The 19,829-nt window shown below is 40.2% G+C and overlaps 1 protein-coding gene across 7 annotated transcripts in view; it reads left to right on the forward strand.

Moving 5' to 3' along the window:
* USH2A (usherin) overlaps positions 1 to 19,829 on the forward strand; it is a 437,539-nt gene that overhangs the window by 134,107 nt on the left and 283,603 nt on the right. For all 7 annotated transcript variants that reach the window (XR_014154517.1, XM_081854411.1, XM_081854412.1 and 4 more), the window contains 5 exons: positions 438 to 568; positions 5,455 to 5,728; positions 7,795 to 7,998; positions 8,145 to 8,225; positions 11,774 to 11,959. Coding sequence is in view for 6 of the 7 variants with exons in the window: in XM_081854411.1 (XP_081710537.1) it covers positions 438 to 568; positions 5,455 to 5,728; positions 7,795 to 7,998; positions 8,145 to 8,225; positions 11,774 to 11,959 (876 nt within the window). In the remaining variant the exon portion in view is untranslated. The remainder of the gene's footprint in view (positions 1 to 437; positions 569 to 5,454; positions 5,729 to 7,794; positions 7,999 to 8,144; positions 8,226 to 11,773; positions 11,960 to 19,829) is intronic.

The following is a 19,829-nucleotide window of genomic DNA, read 5'->3' on the forward strand; positions in this document are numbered from 1 at the left end:
GGCTTTGGTCTCCAACCATTGCAGCTTGCATTTTCTAATTATATTAATGCTATTGTTAGTGAAATTGAGTTTAATGAGAAAGTCATCACAGGCCAATGACCTGTTTAAGATACAGTGGCTTTGATGCACACACACACACAGTGTTGTACAAAGGCAAATCTGCATGTCTGAAATTTCTCCCTCATTTCAGTATGTAGTTCCAAATGCAGTTGAAAGGAAGGGGGAAGCCTACATGAGTGTGGCTAACTCACTGCTAAGTTATGACTTCAGTATTCATTTCATTCATCTCAAAAACAAGCCCTCTATTTATTGGGCTAATATTATACACAATTCCTTGAACTGAATTTGACCGAATTTCATTCTCACTTATATAATTATAGAAACTGCAGTATAACATTCTTTGCATGGTATTCTTTTATTTTCTTCTCTTTCTTAAGGTTTCCTAGAACTTCACTCAAATGTTTTGCATGCTGGTCCAGACATGGAGATCTCCTTTATTTTTAAAACGGATCAGCTGAATGGATTACTTCTGTTCATTTACAACAAAGAAGGGCCAGATTACATTGCTGTAGGTGTTGATATTTTTGTTTTCAAATAAGTCATTAAAGAATTTTTAGGTATAGATGCTGGATCGCCTTTGTGTAGCATCATAAACTGCATGATATGAAGAAATTTACATGAGAGAATATATCAATTGCTACTTGATTTCATTCTTCCCATCTGTCAATTGAAGTAACTCATTACCTTTGTCCTAATCTGGAGGACAGTGGACTAATCATAGCAGTAGTTATATGAATAGGAGTGTGCATCCATAAAGACTGTTCATTAGGTGCTCAATTTTGTTTCTTAGGTATAGTGATATTCCCATAACCTCTGTGACCTAATCTACTTTCCTGTATAGTTTTATAGCTAGAAAGAATAGTATCTTATTGATTTTTGTCTTGTGCCATTTCACTAATGTATTTCATTGCCAGGCCATCTGGTTTCTCTACCTTTATACAATCATGGGATCACAGATTATTGGAAGTTGAAGTTGTTTGAAAAGGCCATCCATTAATAGGCCATCCATTAGTATTTAACATTTCTTGACCACTAATATCATGCTTAGTGTTATAAAGAACTCAGAAGTAACATGGTCCCTGCCCAGAGGGTTGCAGTACAAGTCCTAAGCACATTGGCCCTGCAAAGGACATGTGGTGCTTTTTGCTGCACTCAAACAACTGCTAGTATAAATGAGTACCCTATGGCTTATCACTCCATAGGTTGGATAGCACCCGGCTTTTGTCTGGGACACCCTTTCCCATCTTTTCCCCTAATAGGTGCACCACAAAGTAGGTAAGTGCTGATAGTATCCATCAGTTTTAGTGCATGCACAGTACATGAACGATAGTCAGCTATATTCTTATGCTAGTGCATTAGTGTTAGAGCAACAAGATTTCTTCCTCCCCAGATCTGTCCTGGAAGTTTGAGGGAACCCCCAGAACAGATTTAGGTGGAGCGGAGGAAAAGAAGAGGGGAGGAACATTGCATTGCACAAAGAGTAAGCCTTGTGATGACAGAAAGTTCTCCGTAATGCTATGTTGAACACATCCCGAATGGATATCCTAAGTAATGATGAGCAGATCGCTCTCACTCCAAAGCTTTATTGTTTTCTGTGAGTTCATTCTGCCTCAAAGTCCACTTTTCCAGAATTTATGACTAACTACAGCTCCCTTCAGGGATTGTTGAAAACAATCAAATAATTTGAAAAGCCCAACAACACCTGAATGCAAAGTGAAACATTTGCAAGCAAATTTCAGTCAGCGGTATTGGCTTTCCAAATTTATTTCAGTGTTATTCAGCAGGGATATCAACCTGGTTTTTCCACGAATCAAAGCCACTCCATCACATAGTTCACCTGTCTTTTAGTAACTCCCCAACTTTCTTTCAAAGGCATTAAGATACTTAAACCAGTTACTTGACTATAAAATAAAATAGCAACATAGCTTATAGAAAAAAGCCCCCCTTCTTTTTTTTTACTGCAAGGAATTAGTTTAGATTTCCCTATTTGCATACATGTCAGGCCATCATTGCTACTGGCCAGAGATAGTTAAATAGCTAAAGCCATGGACAACTAAATGTTTTTTCTTTGCATTTTTGCCCTGACATTGGTGAGCACCTTCCATTTCTGTGTTGCTGAGCTGCACTTTACAATTAACTCCTTGTCACTACTGCGTTAATGTAGTAGTGGAGGCAGAAAGTATCTATGCATATTTGAGCTGACAAATAATATTACTGTGCTGTGTGGCCTGCGTTTTCCTGAACTGGAAAAAATTCAGGGGCAGTACTCCATATCTTTGATTTGGCTTTAAATACACAAAACATAACATTTATGTAGGCAAAGAGTCACATTAACAAGCCATACTATCCCACACAAGATCCCAGGGGAAAGAGGTCTCCCACACTCTCAAGGTGTTTTTAACCATTCATGGCATTCTTTCTCTTCCAAAATGGGAAACTTTTTTTCCCCACACACACAGGTGCATCTTACACCTGTCCCCTCCATTTAGTCACAGGTAGGAAAGAGATAGGCTACATTATTTTGTCCAAATTCTTATGAAACAGCAACAACAGCAACAGCAGCAGCAGCAGCAGCAACAACAGTATCTATACCCCATACAACTGACTGGGTTGCCCCAGCCACTCTGGGCAGCTTCCAACAAATTAAGTCTTCAGACACAGTAAAACATCAAACATATTCAGGGCTGCTTTTATATGTCTTCTAAAAGTCAGATAGTTCTTTATTTCCTTGACATTGGATGGGAGGGCATTCCACAGGGTGGGCACCACTACTGAGAAGGCCCTCTGCCTGGTTCCCTGTAACCTCACTTTTTGCAATGAGGGAACTGCCAGAATTCCCTCGGAGTTAGATCTTAATGTCTTGGCTGAACGATGGGGGTGGAGATGCTCCTCCAAGTTCTCTCCCTCACCAAATCCACTGATGAACCATCAACTGGCCATTCTGAACAGCTAGCCAGTAATCTACTCCTTACATATGATTTGTAGCTACTGTCAGAATACTTGCAATGTGTAGCACTTAAAGTATTTGGCCTACAGTGGGCGATATGGCAACCTTTCAGAAACAAGCTTCCTTCATAAAATGCACCCCAAGGACACCCTTCTCTTGCAGAGTGCCTTCTTTTTAAACTTTCTATTTCACAGGCCCTTTGCAGTGTAGACGCTGATGGCTGTAACTGGCGAGATATGCACACAGTACATTTTCTCTTCAGGAGGTCGCCTCACAGTGCCATTTGTTGTGAATTATTATATTATTTTATTATGTGCAGCCAGTTTCTTCCCTTAACGGATCATAACAGATGGGATTATATGGTCTTTCATGAGAACTAGCACTAAAGTCTCATTGGAAAGGAGTGTGTGACAGCTCAATGACTGCTTTTGTGTAGCTCCTGTCTTTGAATTCAGAAGATGAAAAGACAAGGAGGGGGTGGAAACCAGGGACAGGACTGAGCTGGCAACTGGAAACACATGTTTGATCAGCTGGGGTCATTTTTTAAAAAACTAAATATATATTCTATCTGCCTATCTGGTAATATTGATACACGATACAAGATGATGATATTTATTAAACAAGTGTATCTTTAAGAAAAGAAAATGCACATCTTAAGTTGGCCTCTTTATTTCACATAATAAGATTTTGGCATGGATGCTGAAATGTCTGTTTTTCCTGTGGCCTTATTAATCCTTTTCTTTCACAAAGAACCTTATTTAAATGTCATTTTTCCCCTGAGCTGGACAATTTAGAATCTCAAAATATACTTACCACTGCATCCCAAACAAGAGGCAGTGTTGACTATTGAAATCATGCAGGCAATTTAACTAGAAAATGAACATTTTGGTGATGCGTGCTTATATTAGATAAACTGACTCATAAATATACCCTCAAATATACCCCATTATTTTTTTTAAAGAAACCATTTCTTCAGACATTTCCAAAAATATGCAATATTATTTTTGGACCAGCATGAATAATGTATATTTAAAATTCAGTACACTAAATTTAAAGTTAGCAGTTAGATTAAGCAGATCTGGGATTTCTTTCTCAGTGGACTTGTCATAATATTCTTCATAATACAGTTGGCAAATACATATTTTCCCATTTTGTACAATGATTAGAAGATGCAGCCATACTTTAGGTCAGTCTTTTTTTCTCCCATCAGTTATGCAAATCTCAGTAATGAAGTCATAAGCTAGTTACACACAGATTAGAAATAAAGATCATGATCAGCTCAAGTTAATACTTTTTAAGTTCTGTTGATTTCAGTGAAAGGAGAATAGCATGTGCTTAATGCTTCTATCAAAATAAATGGGATTTAAAAATGCTTAACTCTGACTAGAGCAGTTCTACATTCTAAAAATACTTGTTGGCATTTGTCTGTCTCTAGAGACAATGGAGTGCGCCTCTGTGGGTGAAGCCAAATCACTGTGTTAGCAGCACCGAAGTGACCTCCCCTGGGTGCAAGCCAGGGCAATGTGTATGGAGGTCCTGGGCTGCCCAGATGGCAAGACTCCCCCAGCCTTGCTGATGTGGTCCAAAGGAAAGCAAAACAATATGTTTGGCATTAGCTTGGCTGGAGGAGTTGCTGGAAAGAGGCGTATAAGGTGCCATCCAGCTGTCTTAGGGACTCCACTACAGATATGTGTACGGTTTACTTCTTAGCCTTTTCTTTTCCTGAAGAGACCCTGCAATACTAGTGGACACTCAAGTATGCGTTTTGCTATATCCCTCGAACTACACATATTTTTTCAGATGGTGCTTTTCTTGTGTTCATTTTCCTGCACAATTAAGGCTGTGATCCTATGGACACTTACCTGAACCCAGTGGGACTTACTTCTGAGTAAACACACATTAGGTTGTGCTGCATGTTTGTCCCAATTTCCTTATCTTGAGACTGAAAAATAGTGAGATATAGGTTACCCATGTTTGTAATTATCCAGCAATCTGTCTAAGGAAGTGTCATGTGATTTAAAAGTTTGCAGTTTTTTTTTAAAACATGGGCAGAGCTCTGTCAAATCCCTATTGGACTCACACTAGCAGGGTAGAAAGTGAGGAGGGGCTTCATGGTCTCTTTTTACTTTTTAAGGTGTTTTTTTTTCTTTTGGGGAAAAATCATTTCTGCTGGTTTCACTGGAGCATTAGTGGTGGTTGCAACAAGGAGACATTCATGGACAGAGCTCCTAATCTGTCAAATCACATCTCATGGACCATATGATTGCACCCTAATTGTGCTGATAAAATTATTTATTTTGTTTTTCTTCTTGTGGGACCAGCACTGTCACTGAAATGTTAATGAATATTATTTAGCTGCTATTTACATTTGTTCCATTGCTTAAATTCATTTTTGTCTTTCTTGCTGTCATCAATTGTTTCTTTTCTGTTTCAACTTTGAACTACAGGCAGAACTAAAAAGCGGAGTCTTGTCTTTTCTGCTAAACAATGGCATTGTTTTGACACATGTGAATCTCTGGTTAGGCTTGTCCTATTGCGATGGAAAATGGAATAAAGTTATTCTGAAGAAAGGAGGGTTTGTAGTTTCAACAAGTGTAAATGAATTGAAAGAACATGTGGTGGAACCTGGTTTAGATCAGCTGTTTGTGAACTCTCCAGTCTACATTGGAGGAATCCCAGATGAGGTCCAGAATGTCTTTAAAAAGCTGGGATTAGAACAAGGTATGTTCCTACAAGGGAAGGAAACATGTTTGCAAGTGGATAGCATATATTGTGGCAGCATGCTGAGCAGTTATACAGTTTGGTCAAGTAGATGGAATGCAGAAATAGCAGGTGGAGAACTTGCTCAAGGGCCTCCCCAAAGCTGGAGCCAGCTTTCAAGGAATGGAAGCAATCCCCACCATTTGTGAAATACTTCTTTTGTCCAGGAGAATTCCAACTTACATGAGAGGTTCTGTTCCTGGCTGCCGCATGTGTCAGCAGGATGCATACAAGTCCATTCTGTCCTGTACTGCCCCTGCCCTCTTCTGCCCCTACCCCATCCCCTTTCAGCACTGAAAATGGTGCACGTGTTAGTGGTCACATGGGTGCTGATTGCACACAATTAAATTTTAAAGAATTTCTCCCTTGCCTTCTCCTTTAACAAGAAACAATAGTTGTTCTTAACAAGGCTGCCGTGATATTAAAGATACACAGTGGTATGTTAGATTAATTTCAAACATTAACCCATGGGTACATCTTGCTATAGATGACTGAGGTCCTTGTACACCACAGGTGGTATTTCTTGTACACTGAGCAATGGGCAGCTGTAGCAAAGCATAGATTCAGATTCTAGCAGCACTCTCTGTTCATCCCAGCCAGACCCCTAAGTGAGGATACACATTTTGGGGGCTTTTTGTTTGGGGCTTCTAGAGATCCTAGACCCAGGGGTTGTCTAGTTAACTTTCAGAAGCCTAGGGCTATGCATTTCATATCCTATTTGCCAAATTAACAAATTAGATTTCTAGCAATTCATATTTGGCCTTTGCTGCAGAAGCTCCTGATAAGTTCCAAAGGAGGCCACCAGGAGGTAGGAAGTAACAATGCTATACTGCCAATAGCTGTGTTTGGCTGAAGGTGTGAGGGTATAAAATATGCAAGGGGCAACGTGGAAGGGAGACTTCTAAGCATGCCTAGCCAAATGCACTAAGAAGCCTCCTTACAGACCTTCCAGCTCAACTTGGGAATGTCATGGATGGAGAAGACGTAGACACTGGAGGCAAAGGCAGGGTTTCTGCCCTGAAACCACAAAGTATACACCCTCATGCATTTGGCAGAAGAAAGGAACAGTCTATGTTAGGGAGCGCTTCTATGCAGGGGTGGACATGGCAAATCTGAATGGTGGGTGTGTCACCTGATTGATTCATGCATGCCTTTCAGATTTGCAGTGTGCCTATTCTTCTTTACTTAAATGCCTAAATAAACATTAAGGATGTTTTTAGCACAATTTGGATTGCTTTTGTTGTAGACAAGCTGTTTTTGGGGAGAGGGTAGTTTTTCAGAAGATGAACAGCTACAGTTTTCTTAAGATGTGCCTTGCCCACTCTGCAACTGGAAATGTAGAGGTGGGAAAGGTGTCTGTGCTTCACCCCATCACCATTTTCCCACTGCAAATTGTCTCATCCTGAAGTGACTTTGCTCTAATAAAAGCAATTATTAGTTAGTTACCCACATTGGCTCTGTGTGTAATTTCAGGTTGGAGATAGGCAAATGAAAGCAAACAAATAAATACCCACCCACCTACTATTACCCAATTAGAGCAAGGCATTCCAAGTACTTTTCTATTTTTTATATTATGATTACAATAATTAGACTGTAAAGCACGTGTGAATATTCATGTTGTGAAAATAGCCATTCCACACTGCTTCTGTTATTATGATAACAGCATTTAACTACAAATAGCATAAAAGTTATATATTATAGGAAGAATCTGTGATGGGTTTCCTCCCAAATCAATATTTTGCACCTGTTGGTGTGAATGTATGCTGACAAGTGGCAAAATTAAGGTTTTTCCATGTTGGCTGAAATGTTGGATAATCGGTGTACATTTCAGTGCGGTAGAAATTCAGGAATGATAGCTCTGTATCAGCTTAAATATTTTTTTAATCATTTCTCAAACATAATTTGAAGTTTAACGTTTACATCTAGCTCTCCTTATCGCTGAAACGTAGCACTGCAAGAAGCAAAACATGATTCTTAATTAACAACTGAAGCCCTTTATGTGATACTAATCCCTTACTATTTGCTAGGTTTTGGTGGCTGCATGAAGGATGTTAAATTTACACGAGGTGCTGTCGTTAACTTGGCATCTGTGTCCAGCAGTGCTGTCAGAGTCAATCTGGACGGATGCCTATCAACTGACAGTGCTGTTAACTGCAGGGGGAATGACTCCATCCTAGTGTACCGAGGAAAAGAAAGGAGTGTTTATGAGACTGGTCTACAGCCATTTACAGGTACCACACGGGCCTCTTCCTTATTTGAAAAGCTGTGTGGCTTTAGTTCATTTTCATTTTAGTTCATTTTCTACTGCTCTCTTCTCACATTTACGTTTACCTTTTATTCTCACATTTATACTCAACCTCTCTCTCTCTCTCTCAAGAATATTTGTACCGGACAATTGCTTCTAATGAAGGAGGAACTGTATCTAGTGCCTGGGATCGTGGTCGCACAAGAGAATCGGGTAATTAACATTTCTGCATTTTGTTCTTGTATCCAGTCTGGCTTGGTAGCAATAGCAATGTTTAGTGTGGAAAAAGAGAAGACACACCAGAACTACACACTGAAATCAAAGAGGCTTTTGGCCCAGTTCTCACTGTTGTTATTTGGAACTTGAAATACCATGGTTACCATTCAGTGTAGTATTAAATATGCTATGACAATTGTTTTTAGTGGGCTTCAGCACATATAACACAGAATTATATTCTGGTCCATATATTTCATATATTTCTTGATTTTCATATCTTTTAAAGAAACATCTTAAGCTATGTGTTGACTTGCCAGATGATAATTTTGTTTTTGTGGGCACTTGTCCTTTTTTTTTTCCTGAGCAGAGACTTTGTGCGAGGGGGTTATACATACACATATACATAAATCCCTATAGATAAAGCATCAATATTAGTGGTGTAGCCCAATTTCATAGCTTCAAGGCCACACATGATCTATACAAATGTTAGAAATTTGACAAATACATATGTCTGGCCAAGTACATTTATTGATAGAGCTGAGTAAAAAGATAAGCATTTGGGTGGAATTTCCCTCAACTGTTGGGAAATTTCAGCACCACCCTGAGAATATTTGGTGGTACTGAATATATCAAAACAAATAGGGTGAAAACTTGAGGACACCTTAGTGCCATGGTTCCCATTGTGGGGCACATTCCCACAGGGGGGCAATTTGATTTTTATGGGGGCAATTTGATTTTTATGGGGGCAATTTGAGAATGAGTTATTAATAGTGAATGGCCTTTTAGGCTTCCTCCACATGAATAGGAGTTCACTTTTTAAATAATAAAAATTATCTCTCATTGGGGTGATCAGGATTTTAGAGATGCTTAGGTGGGGCATGGCCCAAAAAAGGTTGGGAACCACTGCCATAGTGGATTCAGCTTTATTATTGCTGGAACTTATTTTAATATTTATTTATAAGAGTGATTCTTCACTGCCAACTCATTGCAAAAATTCAGGGTGGTGTACAATAAAAAGTTCAAACATCATAAAATTATTAAATCATAAAACACGGAACAAATGAACAACTTTGAATCATATTAATTCTCTACAAAACAGTTGTTGATAATGTTTTAAGCAGACAATGAAATATAATTGTGAGTGCCACTCTGATTTCAGTGTCGGGGTAGGGGGAATGTGTTCCACAGTACTGGTGTCACTAGGCTAAAAGCCTTAGTTTGCATAATATATATGATAACTTATGAGACCATCAGGCAACCATTCTGTAGATGACCCAGTATAAGGGACAAGGGGTATAAGGTACAAGGTGGCCCTTCAGGTAACCTGATCCTAAGCTATTGTTGAAAAAGGCAATGGGCTTGGCTTCTAGTCCTTCCAGTCCTCCTCTGTGAGCCCTTCCTTCACCCACCATATGAACTAACAAGATTTTTTTCATTTGGTATTAACTGATACAAAATGTTTCAGAAGAGAAATTTTCTCCCTTTCCTGTTGGGAAGGGGCCCTTGCACTGCAGGCTTAAGCCAGGCTTTGAGAAGGATCCACAAGGTTCTGGCGGGGTCCTAGAGCCTTCTAACTCCTTCCCAAACTCCAATAAGTGCTTGCTCAGCATTCGGAAGAGGCAGAAGAACTCTGACAGAGTCCTTATACATCTTCCTGAAGTCAGGCAAGTGTCTACTGGACTTAGAGAAGGCACCCTCCTCGAATGCACACCCAGTGCGACCAAATCACCCTAACTCTGCCTCTGCCTCCCCCCCCCCCCCCGCTTGAATTTGGTGGTGAGAGTGATAATAGGTAGAGAATTTTGGGAAGACATTTTTTACTCCAACCTTGTGGCTTGAAGCTGAAAATATAAAGATGATTTACTCTTTGGGACAGCCATTTTGCAGTGTCTTTGAACCAAAACTTTCCTTTTATTGCATGAACTGTTGCACTACAGTCAGTTTTGTTTGGACTGAATTGATTTCTTCAATTATTGTCATAAAATGCTGAAACAACTCTGGTATATGACCTCCGCAATCACCAGTCTCTTTGCAAATTAGTAGTATAATGTTCCTGTGTCACAAAAGCTGCTTTCCAATGCTTTTTACCAAAGCAGAGTTTTGACTTGCAAATGTGCTGCTTATACAGCTTAATGCCACCATGTGGTCGACCATCCCAAAGCGAGCAACTGCAGCCATATTTTTGCCCTAATTGTCTGACCAGAGTAACTCAGACCATAAATTTATATTTACAATCTGACCACAGCACGGAACAGCTACATGTTCCCAAGGGCTGGAAAATAATTGCACTATTTAATTATTTTTGAGTCAGTTTTGTTGTGTCCCCTATGAAAAGACCATCTGCTATACAGTACCTTACCTTGCCCTGTGATACATTTCAGAACTAATAAAATCAATATATTAATGTAGTATTGTCAGCAACCTGAAGATTTGCATGTGGATCATTGCTCTTTTCATGCGGAAACATAGGCAAACACTTTGAAATTTAGCATACTGATGCCCCTTACACAGACTACCCTCCTACCAGATTATTTTTTAAATGAGTCTTAAGGTATCAGGGCATAAAAGAAGGGCACTTGATGCTGAGAGGCTACAGCAGTCCTAATCACCAGGACTCTAGAGTACACATGCATTTATAGCAAAACTATCATCCATCATCCTGCCATAGAGTTCCTTGGGCCTTTCCTTGGCATCCATTGTGCAGTCATCTGTGATGAAGTTGTTTCTGGCCAGATCTTTACTTGATATAGCAATATCTAATAAATAGTTAAAAGTTATTGGAAATAAGATTTTTATTTTTTTAAAAAAACAAGAATTGCAAGACTTGCCTGAGCTGTGCTTTGAAAGTTATTTTAATCATCTTCATTTATAAAGAAATAAAACAAAAAAGCAGCAACCTGTAGTTTGTTATTTGAACTGACCCAAAGCAAAGGCATATTTTTGCAAAATCTCAAGCTTTGTTTCCTTCTTAATGATAACTTAGGTCCCTGCAACCCACCATCTGTTGACATTAACAGACACCTATCCACTGATAATACAGAATTAGATTGATTGCATGCAATATCTCTAGGTTTTGTAATTTGGGAACCTGAAAATATGAAACTCCAGTTGTTTAGAAATAGACATCATTTTAGCAAAATTTTTACTTCTCAGCAATGAAATTTCAAATGCTCATGTATAATAACAGTCTAATTATCTGTTCTTACTTGGATACATCATTATATTGTTTAAACTTCTACAGTCCACCCCCTTCTGTTGTGAGTGACGTTTCAAACACGTTTGATACATTAAATGTTTTTTGAAAACCTGAACTAGACAAAGAAGAATGTTATGTAGATGGAGTTCTGATGGTTTTGAAATATAGCTAAAAGTGAATGGCTCAAGATGTGCAGTCATATTAAATCAATGCTGGAAAGTTACAACTCTAATAAATTGTATTTATGCTAATGGCGAATCTGATTTACTGCAACTATTAAAAGTGAAGAATGGGGCAACAGTCTTCTTAGGACTGCTGTTTTCTCTGTTCCTCTTTTATCCTTTCACAGTCCCGCAAAACGTGCCAACACCCTCACGAGCTCACAGCATAAATGGTTACAGCGCTGAGGTTACATGGGACGAACCAGTTGGGGTCAAAGGTGTAATTGAGAAGTACATTCTAAAAGCGTCCAGCAAAGATGATCCCAGCATACCTACTGTCAGAACGGAGATCTCTAATGCTAGTGCATTCACAGGTACATGCCAATAAATATGTGTGTAAAGCAGTATTTTTAATTTGTTGGTGGTGGTGAGATGAGCAACTGTGTTCAGACCCTGCAAAATAATTTAGTGTTTAGAGTATGAGAGAAAAAGAACAAGTCTCTGGGTGGAGTGAAGGAAAGCCAGAGGGAGGACAACCTGAAGGCAAATACACATAGAGGAACAACCCATATCTTTATTGCCCAGACAGGGGACGAAGCCTGACCTGGAAGCCTTTATATGGGTCACTGAGTAAAAGATGGCTGCTTTGGCTTATTGGCTCGTGTTGTTTGGGCAATATTCCATGAATTTCCTTCTGTTTTCAAGCCAGTGCCCCTTAGGAATAACAGGATTGGGAATTGCTTTGGTGTTGGAGAATGTCTTCTCTTTTGTCTGGAGTATCCTTTTCAGCTTTCATGTTTGAGAAGCAGGAAAATGTCAGGAGGGAAGGGAGATCCAAAGAGAGCGGGGAGGGCACAGGGCCTTAAGGAAAATAGGCAGAAAGATTAAAAAGGATTCTAGTAAGCAAAAGAAGGCAAACACATACATGTTTGGGCCGCCTGCTTGCTCCCCCCCCCCCGCCACATACACGTAAACAATGCTTCTACTGTAAAATATTTCTCTCTGGCACATACAGTGGTACCTTGGGTTACAAACACTTTGGGTTACAAACTCCACTAACCTGGAAGTAGAACCTCGGGTTGCGAACTTTGCCCCAGGATGAGAACAGAAATCACGTGCCGCTGGCAGGACGGCAGCGGGAGGCTCCATTAGCGAAAGCGCGCCTCAGGTTAAGAACAGTATCCGGTTAAGAACGGACGTCTGGACGAATTAAGTTCGTAACCCGAGTTCGTCCCACTGTACTGCAAATGACACCACAGGAAGAAGTGATGGCTCTGATTGGCTTGTGAATGCAGGAAGAATGCATGGTTCTGATTGGCTTAGGCTGGCTTGATTGACAGGGAGGGATTCAGTGCCCCTCCCCCTCTTTATAAACCTTTGTTTGTTTTTCTCTCTGTGGCTTCTTACACAGAAAAAAGGGAAGGGGAATGAGCAAAAGAGTGTACCACGCTACCTGAGCCATTTCTTTGAGTGGGAGATGGTGGCTATTGGTGGGACTGGCTGGTAGTGATTGTTTTGATTGGCTAAAAAGTTCTGTTCTTTAATTTTTGTGTATTTTGTCTTGTGCTTTAGCTATGTTTGAAAGGGGTTAGGGGCTATGTATGTATAGCTTTCAACTTTCCAGAAGCCCCTTGCTGGCAAATGAGTAGTTTAAAATAAATGTGGCAATATCATTTTATTTCTCCATTACTAATTAAAACATCTTAATGATTTTGGTATCATGCAGTAATCAAATCTAAAAGTCAGCAAGCTAACTTTTGAGAGCACTGTGGTCAAGCAGATGTATTTCAAGGACTTTTCAGTTCAGCCATGTGCTTATACCTGTTTAGTTGATGTTTGCTTAAATTCACATGAAAAGATTCTGTCAGCACAAATATTTGGGGAATGACAGTTCTCCTTATTGATATCCACAAGATAATCCTGAACAAACAGCAGCATTTTCTACTTATTGCTCAGTTTATGTCATTGATTCTGTTCTTGATTTAAAAGGTATCAGTCATCAAGGGAACAGAAAAAGGATCTCATCATTGCCTAGAGTCCAAGAGGTTATTTTTCGGTATGTTCAGTATAGGTTTTTAAAAAATTCTTTTTAATAGTAAACCCATACATATTACAAAATATTTTTTGAACCTCATCTCAGTCTCAGCCCAGGGTTGATATGGAACATGAAAAAAATGATTAATAATAACCAAAAGCTGTCTTACATAGCTCTTTGGAGTTCAGTTTACCCATACCCAGTCTGGTAAGAATTCCCAAAGTTGTGAAGTTATTTTGGAAGGTTAAATGTTTTAGGTAAATATTTAATATATGCAAAATATTTAATTAGAATATGCAGACTCTATCTCCGTAAATAAAATATCACTATGTACAACTGCTTGCAGCTGAAAAGGGAAAGCCTTTTGATAACTGAGGTTTTTAAAGTATTTTGAGTAACATAGTCCATTGCTGAGCAAATATAATATACATGAGGGGCAATCATATGTTTGAAATAGCTTTCGGGGGGGGGGGGGAATTATTAAGAGAAAGAGAGAAGGAAAAAAGTTTAACTTTTTTCAACATGTGGGATGCTTTCAGACAAGTGTCAACTTTGCATGTGACAATTGATGTGGTAAAGTTGCATGCTTAGTTACTGATGAACAAACCCAAGAAAAGGATCCATCAGTGGGGAACAGGGACCAGGTTTCATGCCTATTTATGAGAACTGGTGACATTAGTAGTGTTTACTTTAATGTGAATACAAGGTGTGTGTGAAGTGACAGCTGTGCCCATAAATGTAATTTGGGCCTTCTTGATTTCAACACCCAAATTGTGAAACTTCTTTCCAGTGGCGTAGCGTGGGTTGTCAGCACCCGGGGCAAGGCAAGTAATTTGCACCCCCTAACCCGTGGATTTGCGCCCCCTAACCCGTGGATTTGCACCCCCTAACCCTAACCCCCAGATGTTGCGCCCGGTGCGGCTGGCCCCCCCTGCACCCCCACGCTACGCCACTGCTTCTTTCCTAAGAAAGGTTCACTTTTGACTTGTGCAGTTAAGATCTTCCTATTCTTCCAGATGTTCACTTGTTATAATTCCTACCTCCTTGAGTTAATGCTCACTAGTTTTGTAATGTTGCTTTAATATTGTAAACTACCCTGGGTCACTTTTGCAAACTGAATTAAAATTTAAATTAGGTTAAAAATAAAGTTCAATCAGGGCCAGCCCACCCATTCAGCAAGATGAGGTGATGGCCTCAGGTTGCAGGATCCACAGGGGCAGAAGATCTGGCTTCCAAGGAATAGATTGCCTGTGCTGCTGCCATGGTAGCAGTGACAGCTGTGGCACACTGCATGGACAGGGCCGGATTTAGGTTTGATGAGGCCGTAAGCTACTGAAGGTAATGGGGCCCTTTATATGTCCAGCTGTCCTTTGTCAACAACAAATTGTCACTGTTTTTTGTGTTGAGTATATGCTAAAAAGCTGAGACATCACCTTGCCAACAAAGGTCTGTATAGTTAAAGCTATGGTTTTCCCAGTATTGGAAGTGAGAGCTGGACCATAAAGAAGGCTGATCGCCGAAGAATTTATGCTTTTGAATTATGGTGCTGGAGGAGGCTCTTGAGAGTCCCATGGACTGCAAGAAGATCAAACCTATCTATTCTTAAGGAAATCAGCCCTGAGTGCTCACTGGAAGGACAGATCCTGAAGCTGAGACTCCAATACTTTGGCCACCTCATGAGAAGAGAAGACTCCCTGGAAAAGACCCTGATGTTGGGAAAGATGGAGGGTACAAGGAGAAGGGGATGACAGAGGACGAGATGGTTGGATAGTGTTCTCGAAGCTACCAGCATGAGTTTGACCAAACTGCGGGAAGCAGTGGAAGACAGGAGTGCCTGGTGTGCTCTGGTCCATGGGTCACGAAGAGTCAGACACAACTAAAAGACTAAACAACAACATATGCTATATGGTAATTTATGGACCTAATAGGTATCTAAAGCCATTTGCACATAACAAAATATGTATTTTATCAAAGTAATTGTTGAACTGAAATATAGTGAAATAATTATTAATCTCTAACTTAAAATTATTAAAATTAATAATGCAAACACATTGGCATTTGGCGATAATAAAAGTTCCTTTAGAAACACAGTTTACAAAGACTCATAATCTAGTCTCTAGAAACTTACTATAACATGAAATAATAATAGGTGTAAGTATATGATGCAAACTACTAATAATAGCAGAATGTAGGCACCCTATATACAAAAATGAGCAAACCAGTGATATTTTAGGGAGCAGGCTAGCAGGTAGGGCCCGTTACTTAGATCACAGGAACCCACACAACACAAAACATTGTTGCTGTTTTATTTTAGGTTTTATTTTATTTATTTTAGGTTTTATTTTATTGTAGGTTTTATTTTATTTGTTTTTCATCTTATATTTTGGAAATGTGCATCCAGGTTTTTTTCCTTTAATTTTGTGTGGGCCCCCAAGAGAGTGTGGCCCTAAGCTATAGCTGGTTTAGCTTATACACTGTCCATGGAAGCCAGATCTGCTGCCTCGTGCCCTCTTGGTGAATAGGAGGCACTGCCGGTCTCCTCCCACCCCTAGGGAGGAAATGGCGAGGGCTACCCTCTGGGGTCTCCTGGGGGGTCTGCACCTACTCGGTGTGACTTACAGCAGGTCGCTTTCCCCATCAGACCAGGCCTTTGGTTCCTCCTTCAACTATCAGATAAGGTTGATTTGATTCCTCTCCTTGTTTCAGATGCAGATCTTTAGTCCCCTCCTCTTTGTTCCTGATGCAGTTCTTCATTCACCCATTCTTTCCTGGCAGGGGGGCAGCAGCACCATTTTGTGGTTTGCCTCAGATGCCAAAATGGTTTGGGCTGACCCTGAGTATAATAATTCACAGTCAGCATAGTTCTCAAGGTTAGCTCTGCTATTGTATAGTCATTATTAATCTCAGAACTCTCTGCCTAAATCTTGTAGAAACCTTGTAGCAGAATTCTGGCCAACTTGGTTTTTTTTGAAAGAGCTGATAAAAATCTAGTGGTCTTCAGATGCGAATTCTCCTGCTTGCCTTTTGCAGGTTGATTGCAAAGCAATTTGCACAGCTGGGCAGGTCCGCAGGTGTTTGGAAATGTGTTCGATAGGTGGCCACCTACTAACACATGAGTTAATGCAGAGGACATGGGAAACCTCACAGGAACTGAAACTCTGCTGGCTGTTAGCTCAGGTTGTGCCAATAAATCAGAAAGCCATAAGGGCAGGCTTACCTGTGCTAGAAGCATTTGTTTCCTTGGTGGAGAAGATTGCTTCGGTTGAAAATATGTTTTGTTATTTTAAAGGAAAAGGCTGCAAATCAACTTAAATCTCCTAAAGCGGATATACAGGGAGTGTATATTTTATAAATGGCTAACACTGAAAAGACAGTTGTTACTTTTTAGATTGTACTTTAAAAATATGGTTTGCCTTTTTCATTCTCTCTGTGTGTGTGTTGTTTTTTTTTTAGAAATGAACCAGCAAAGACTGTATGCCTTGTTCAGACAATGAGGAAGAGGTGTGAGGTGCTCGTGCTTCCTTCTTAGTGGGGGGAGAAGATACTTAATGGACACGGGGAGATCCTGCAGGGTTTATGTTGTAACGCCAGGGAGATCCAGCACTCAGTGTACTTGGTGTCTTCTCTCAGTGGCAGGGAGGGGAAACCTGTGGCCCTCCAGATGTTGCCAAACTACAAATCCCATCAGCTCCAGGGATTATGGGAGTTGCAGTGCAGCAACATCTGGCAGGTCACAGGTTCTCCACTTCTGCTTTGTGATGAGGGGATGAGTGCATGGATAGCGTAATATTGAAAGTCCAAATTCATTCCAGAGCCTCTGTAAGCAGGGATTCCCAGTTTCGTTCTAGGATGCAAGACACATGTTTTTTCTCACTTGGGTTATCCATATTTGAAAAAAGTTAACATATGAAGCATCCTTGAAAAATAGCCTTCTATAGTGTGTTTTGTGGCAGTAGTTTTTTTAAAAAGAGCACAAATATTGACAACTAAGTCTTCTGGAGTAGTGAGGCACCTCATCAGACGTGTGTGTGTGTGTGTGTGTTTGTGTATTGCTGAAACTTGAATGTATGTGAAACTGCAGTGGAATAGAAATACAATAGTTGCTATACTGTTATGCAGTTATTCCAGGAAGTCATAGACGTATGGGTAATTATATGATATCTTCTGAAGATTCATATGCCTGTATGCCAGAGGGGGAAATGACTTTCCTGAATACTTTTCCTGGACTTTTCTTCAGCTGAACTTTGCCTCTTTTGCAAATGAGATTTCAAGCCTCAGTGAATCAGATCTGCAGTCAGACAAGTGGAAAAATGCTTTTCCTGCTTGATACTCAGTATTTACCATTGTATCATCTAATGCACAATCTAAAAATCAGTATTGCCAAATCAAAATTCCCATAATTTGTCTCCTTCCCTTTATGTATCTGCAAAATACTTGTGCATTATCCTCGCAGAATAAGGATCATGCAATTGCTTTTTGTTGTGGTCTAAAATAACCCAGGCCACCTGGGTTATTTTTATTTATTTATTTAGAAGAGCCACTGCTCAGGGTAAAACCATCAGGGTAAAATATAGAAGAAATAATTAAACAATAAATACAGAAGTCACTTTTTAAAAGTATGGAATAGAAACAAAGACAACAATAACATTTATGCATCTTACCCATGGTACTGTAGGTAGAAATCTTTAGATGAGCAACCTGGTGTGGATCTAGACACAGGAAAAAATGCTATCAATAAGTCAGAAATTGCATTGTTATAATGAAAGGGAAAAAATCTCTGTGGAAAATCGTGTTTTAAAATTTCCTGCTCTCTAGTGCCATCTGGTGTTGAATGTTTATAGCTCATTCAAATCACTGTTTCTTTACTGATGTAGTTGAGTCCCTGGATGCTTCCCATGAGAAAGGTTGGAATACTGCTGTAGGAATAATGCCTCTCACATTTGTATAGAGGTCTCTCTTTGTCAAGGAAAAGGGTGAGAGCAGGGGCCATGTACACAAAGAAGAATAAAAGCTACAACAATGAACTCACAGCAGGCAGTGTTCTGTGTAGTCTAGTTGTTCAGTGGGAAAGCACAATGCAAAGGGAAACAGGAGGTGGGGGTTCAAGCCTCAAGGTATAGACTTCTGTGTTGGGGGTAGTGGTTGGGCAGCCAAGGACTATATATCCTTGGTGGAGTGCTATAATTAGCTACTGTCAGGATTGGGCCATGGGCAGGAGACTGGAATGAATCAAGAGCCCAGAAGCACCTGGGTTCTTAAGGTATCCTGGGCCATTTTGAAGAGGAGTTGCCTTTTGTTCCCAGGCACAGTGGGAAAAGGATGTGATAATGTCACTGGCTGGATGCAGGCTATGGGAGAGACAGAGTTTAGATTTTTGCTCTGATCGTAATTATGTTCTGCTATATACCACATTGGCCCAAATATAAACCACACCTTTTTTCCAAATTCTGACCGTGAAAAGTTAATGAGTCGCTTATATTCACGGCTTACAAAAATTGGCTTTTATGATATCACTGTAGAAGAGATAGCTGCCCTAGGTCTGTGGCCCTGCCTTGCTTTCCAAGGCTGGAATGGAGAGTGCCCCCCTCCCCCGGATGCCACCATGAGGGCCATCAGGGGTGCGGGACAACGGCCCCCGTCCTGATCGTGGCTCCCAAGCCTCTCCCGAACTGCCAGAAAGAAGTGGGAAGGGAAGAAGGCCACCGACAAAGTGGCATGGCTCCCCCCTCCCCCGGAAGCAGCACGGGAGAATGATACCAGTAGGATTGTCTTCTACATTTGCCATTTACGGGTGCGAGTGCCTGTGAAATTTTAAGGGAGCGGCTTATATTCAGGTATTGTCTTTTTTTCTCCCACGCCCCCTGAATTTTAAAGGTGCGGCTTATTTGCGGGTGCAGCTTATATTTGGGACAATACGGTATTTAAGAAGAACCTATGCTTGATCATGCATTTGATTGATACAACTTTCTGGATGTATCATTGATTGTTTTGTATCTGTTTTGAATAAGTTCTGGTTAGTAAAGATGCGTTTAGACATTTTTTATTCCAAAAGGAGTCAGCTTTTATTGCATCCAATTGCTGCACAATATTAATATCTGCATTACGGCAGTGTTTAACTTGGGCAACCTTTTTTGCAGTTATAACTTTTCACTGTTGTTGGGTTGGATATGACTGACCCCTAAGAAGCATAGGATTCTGATGAAAGGCTT

This window comes from Podarcis erhardii, assembly GCF_964252035.2.
Source record: "Podarcis erhardii genome assembly, chromosome: 3".
NCBI lineage: Eukaryota > Metazoa > Chordata > Lepidosauria > Squamata > Lacertidae > Podarcis > Podarcis erhardii.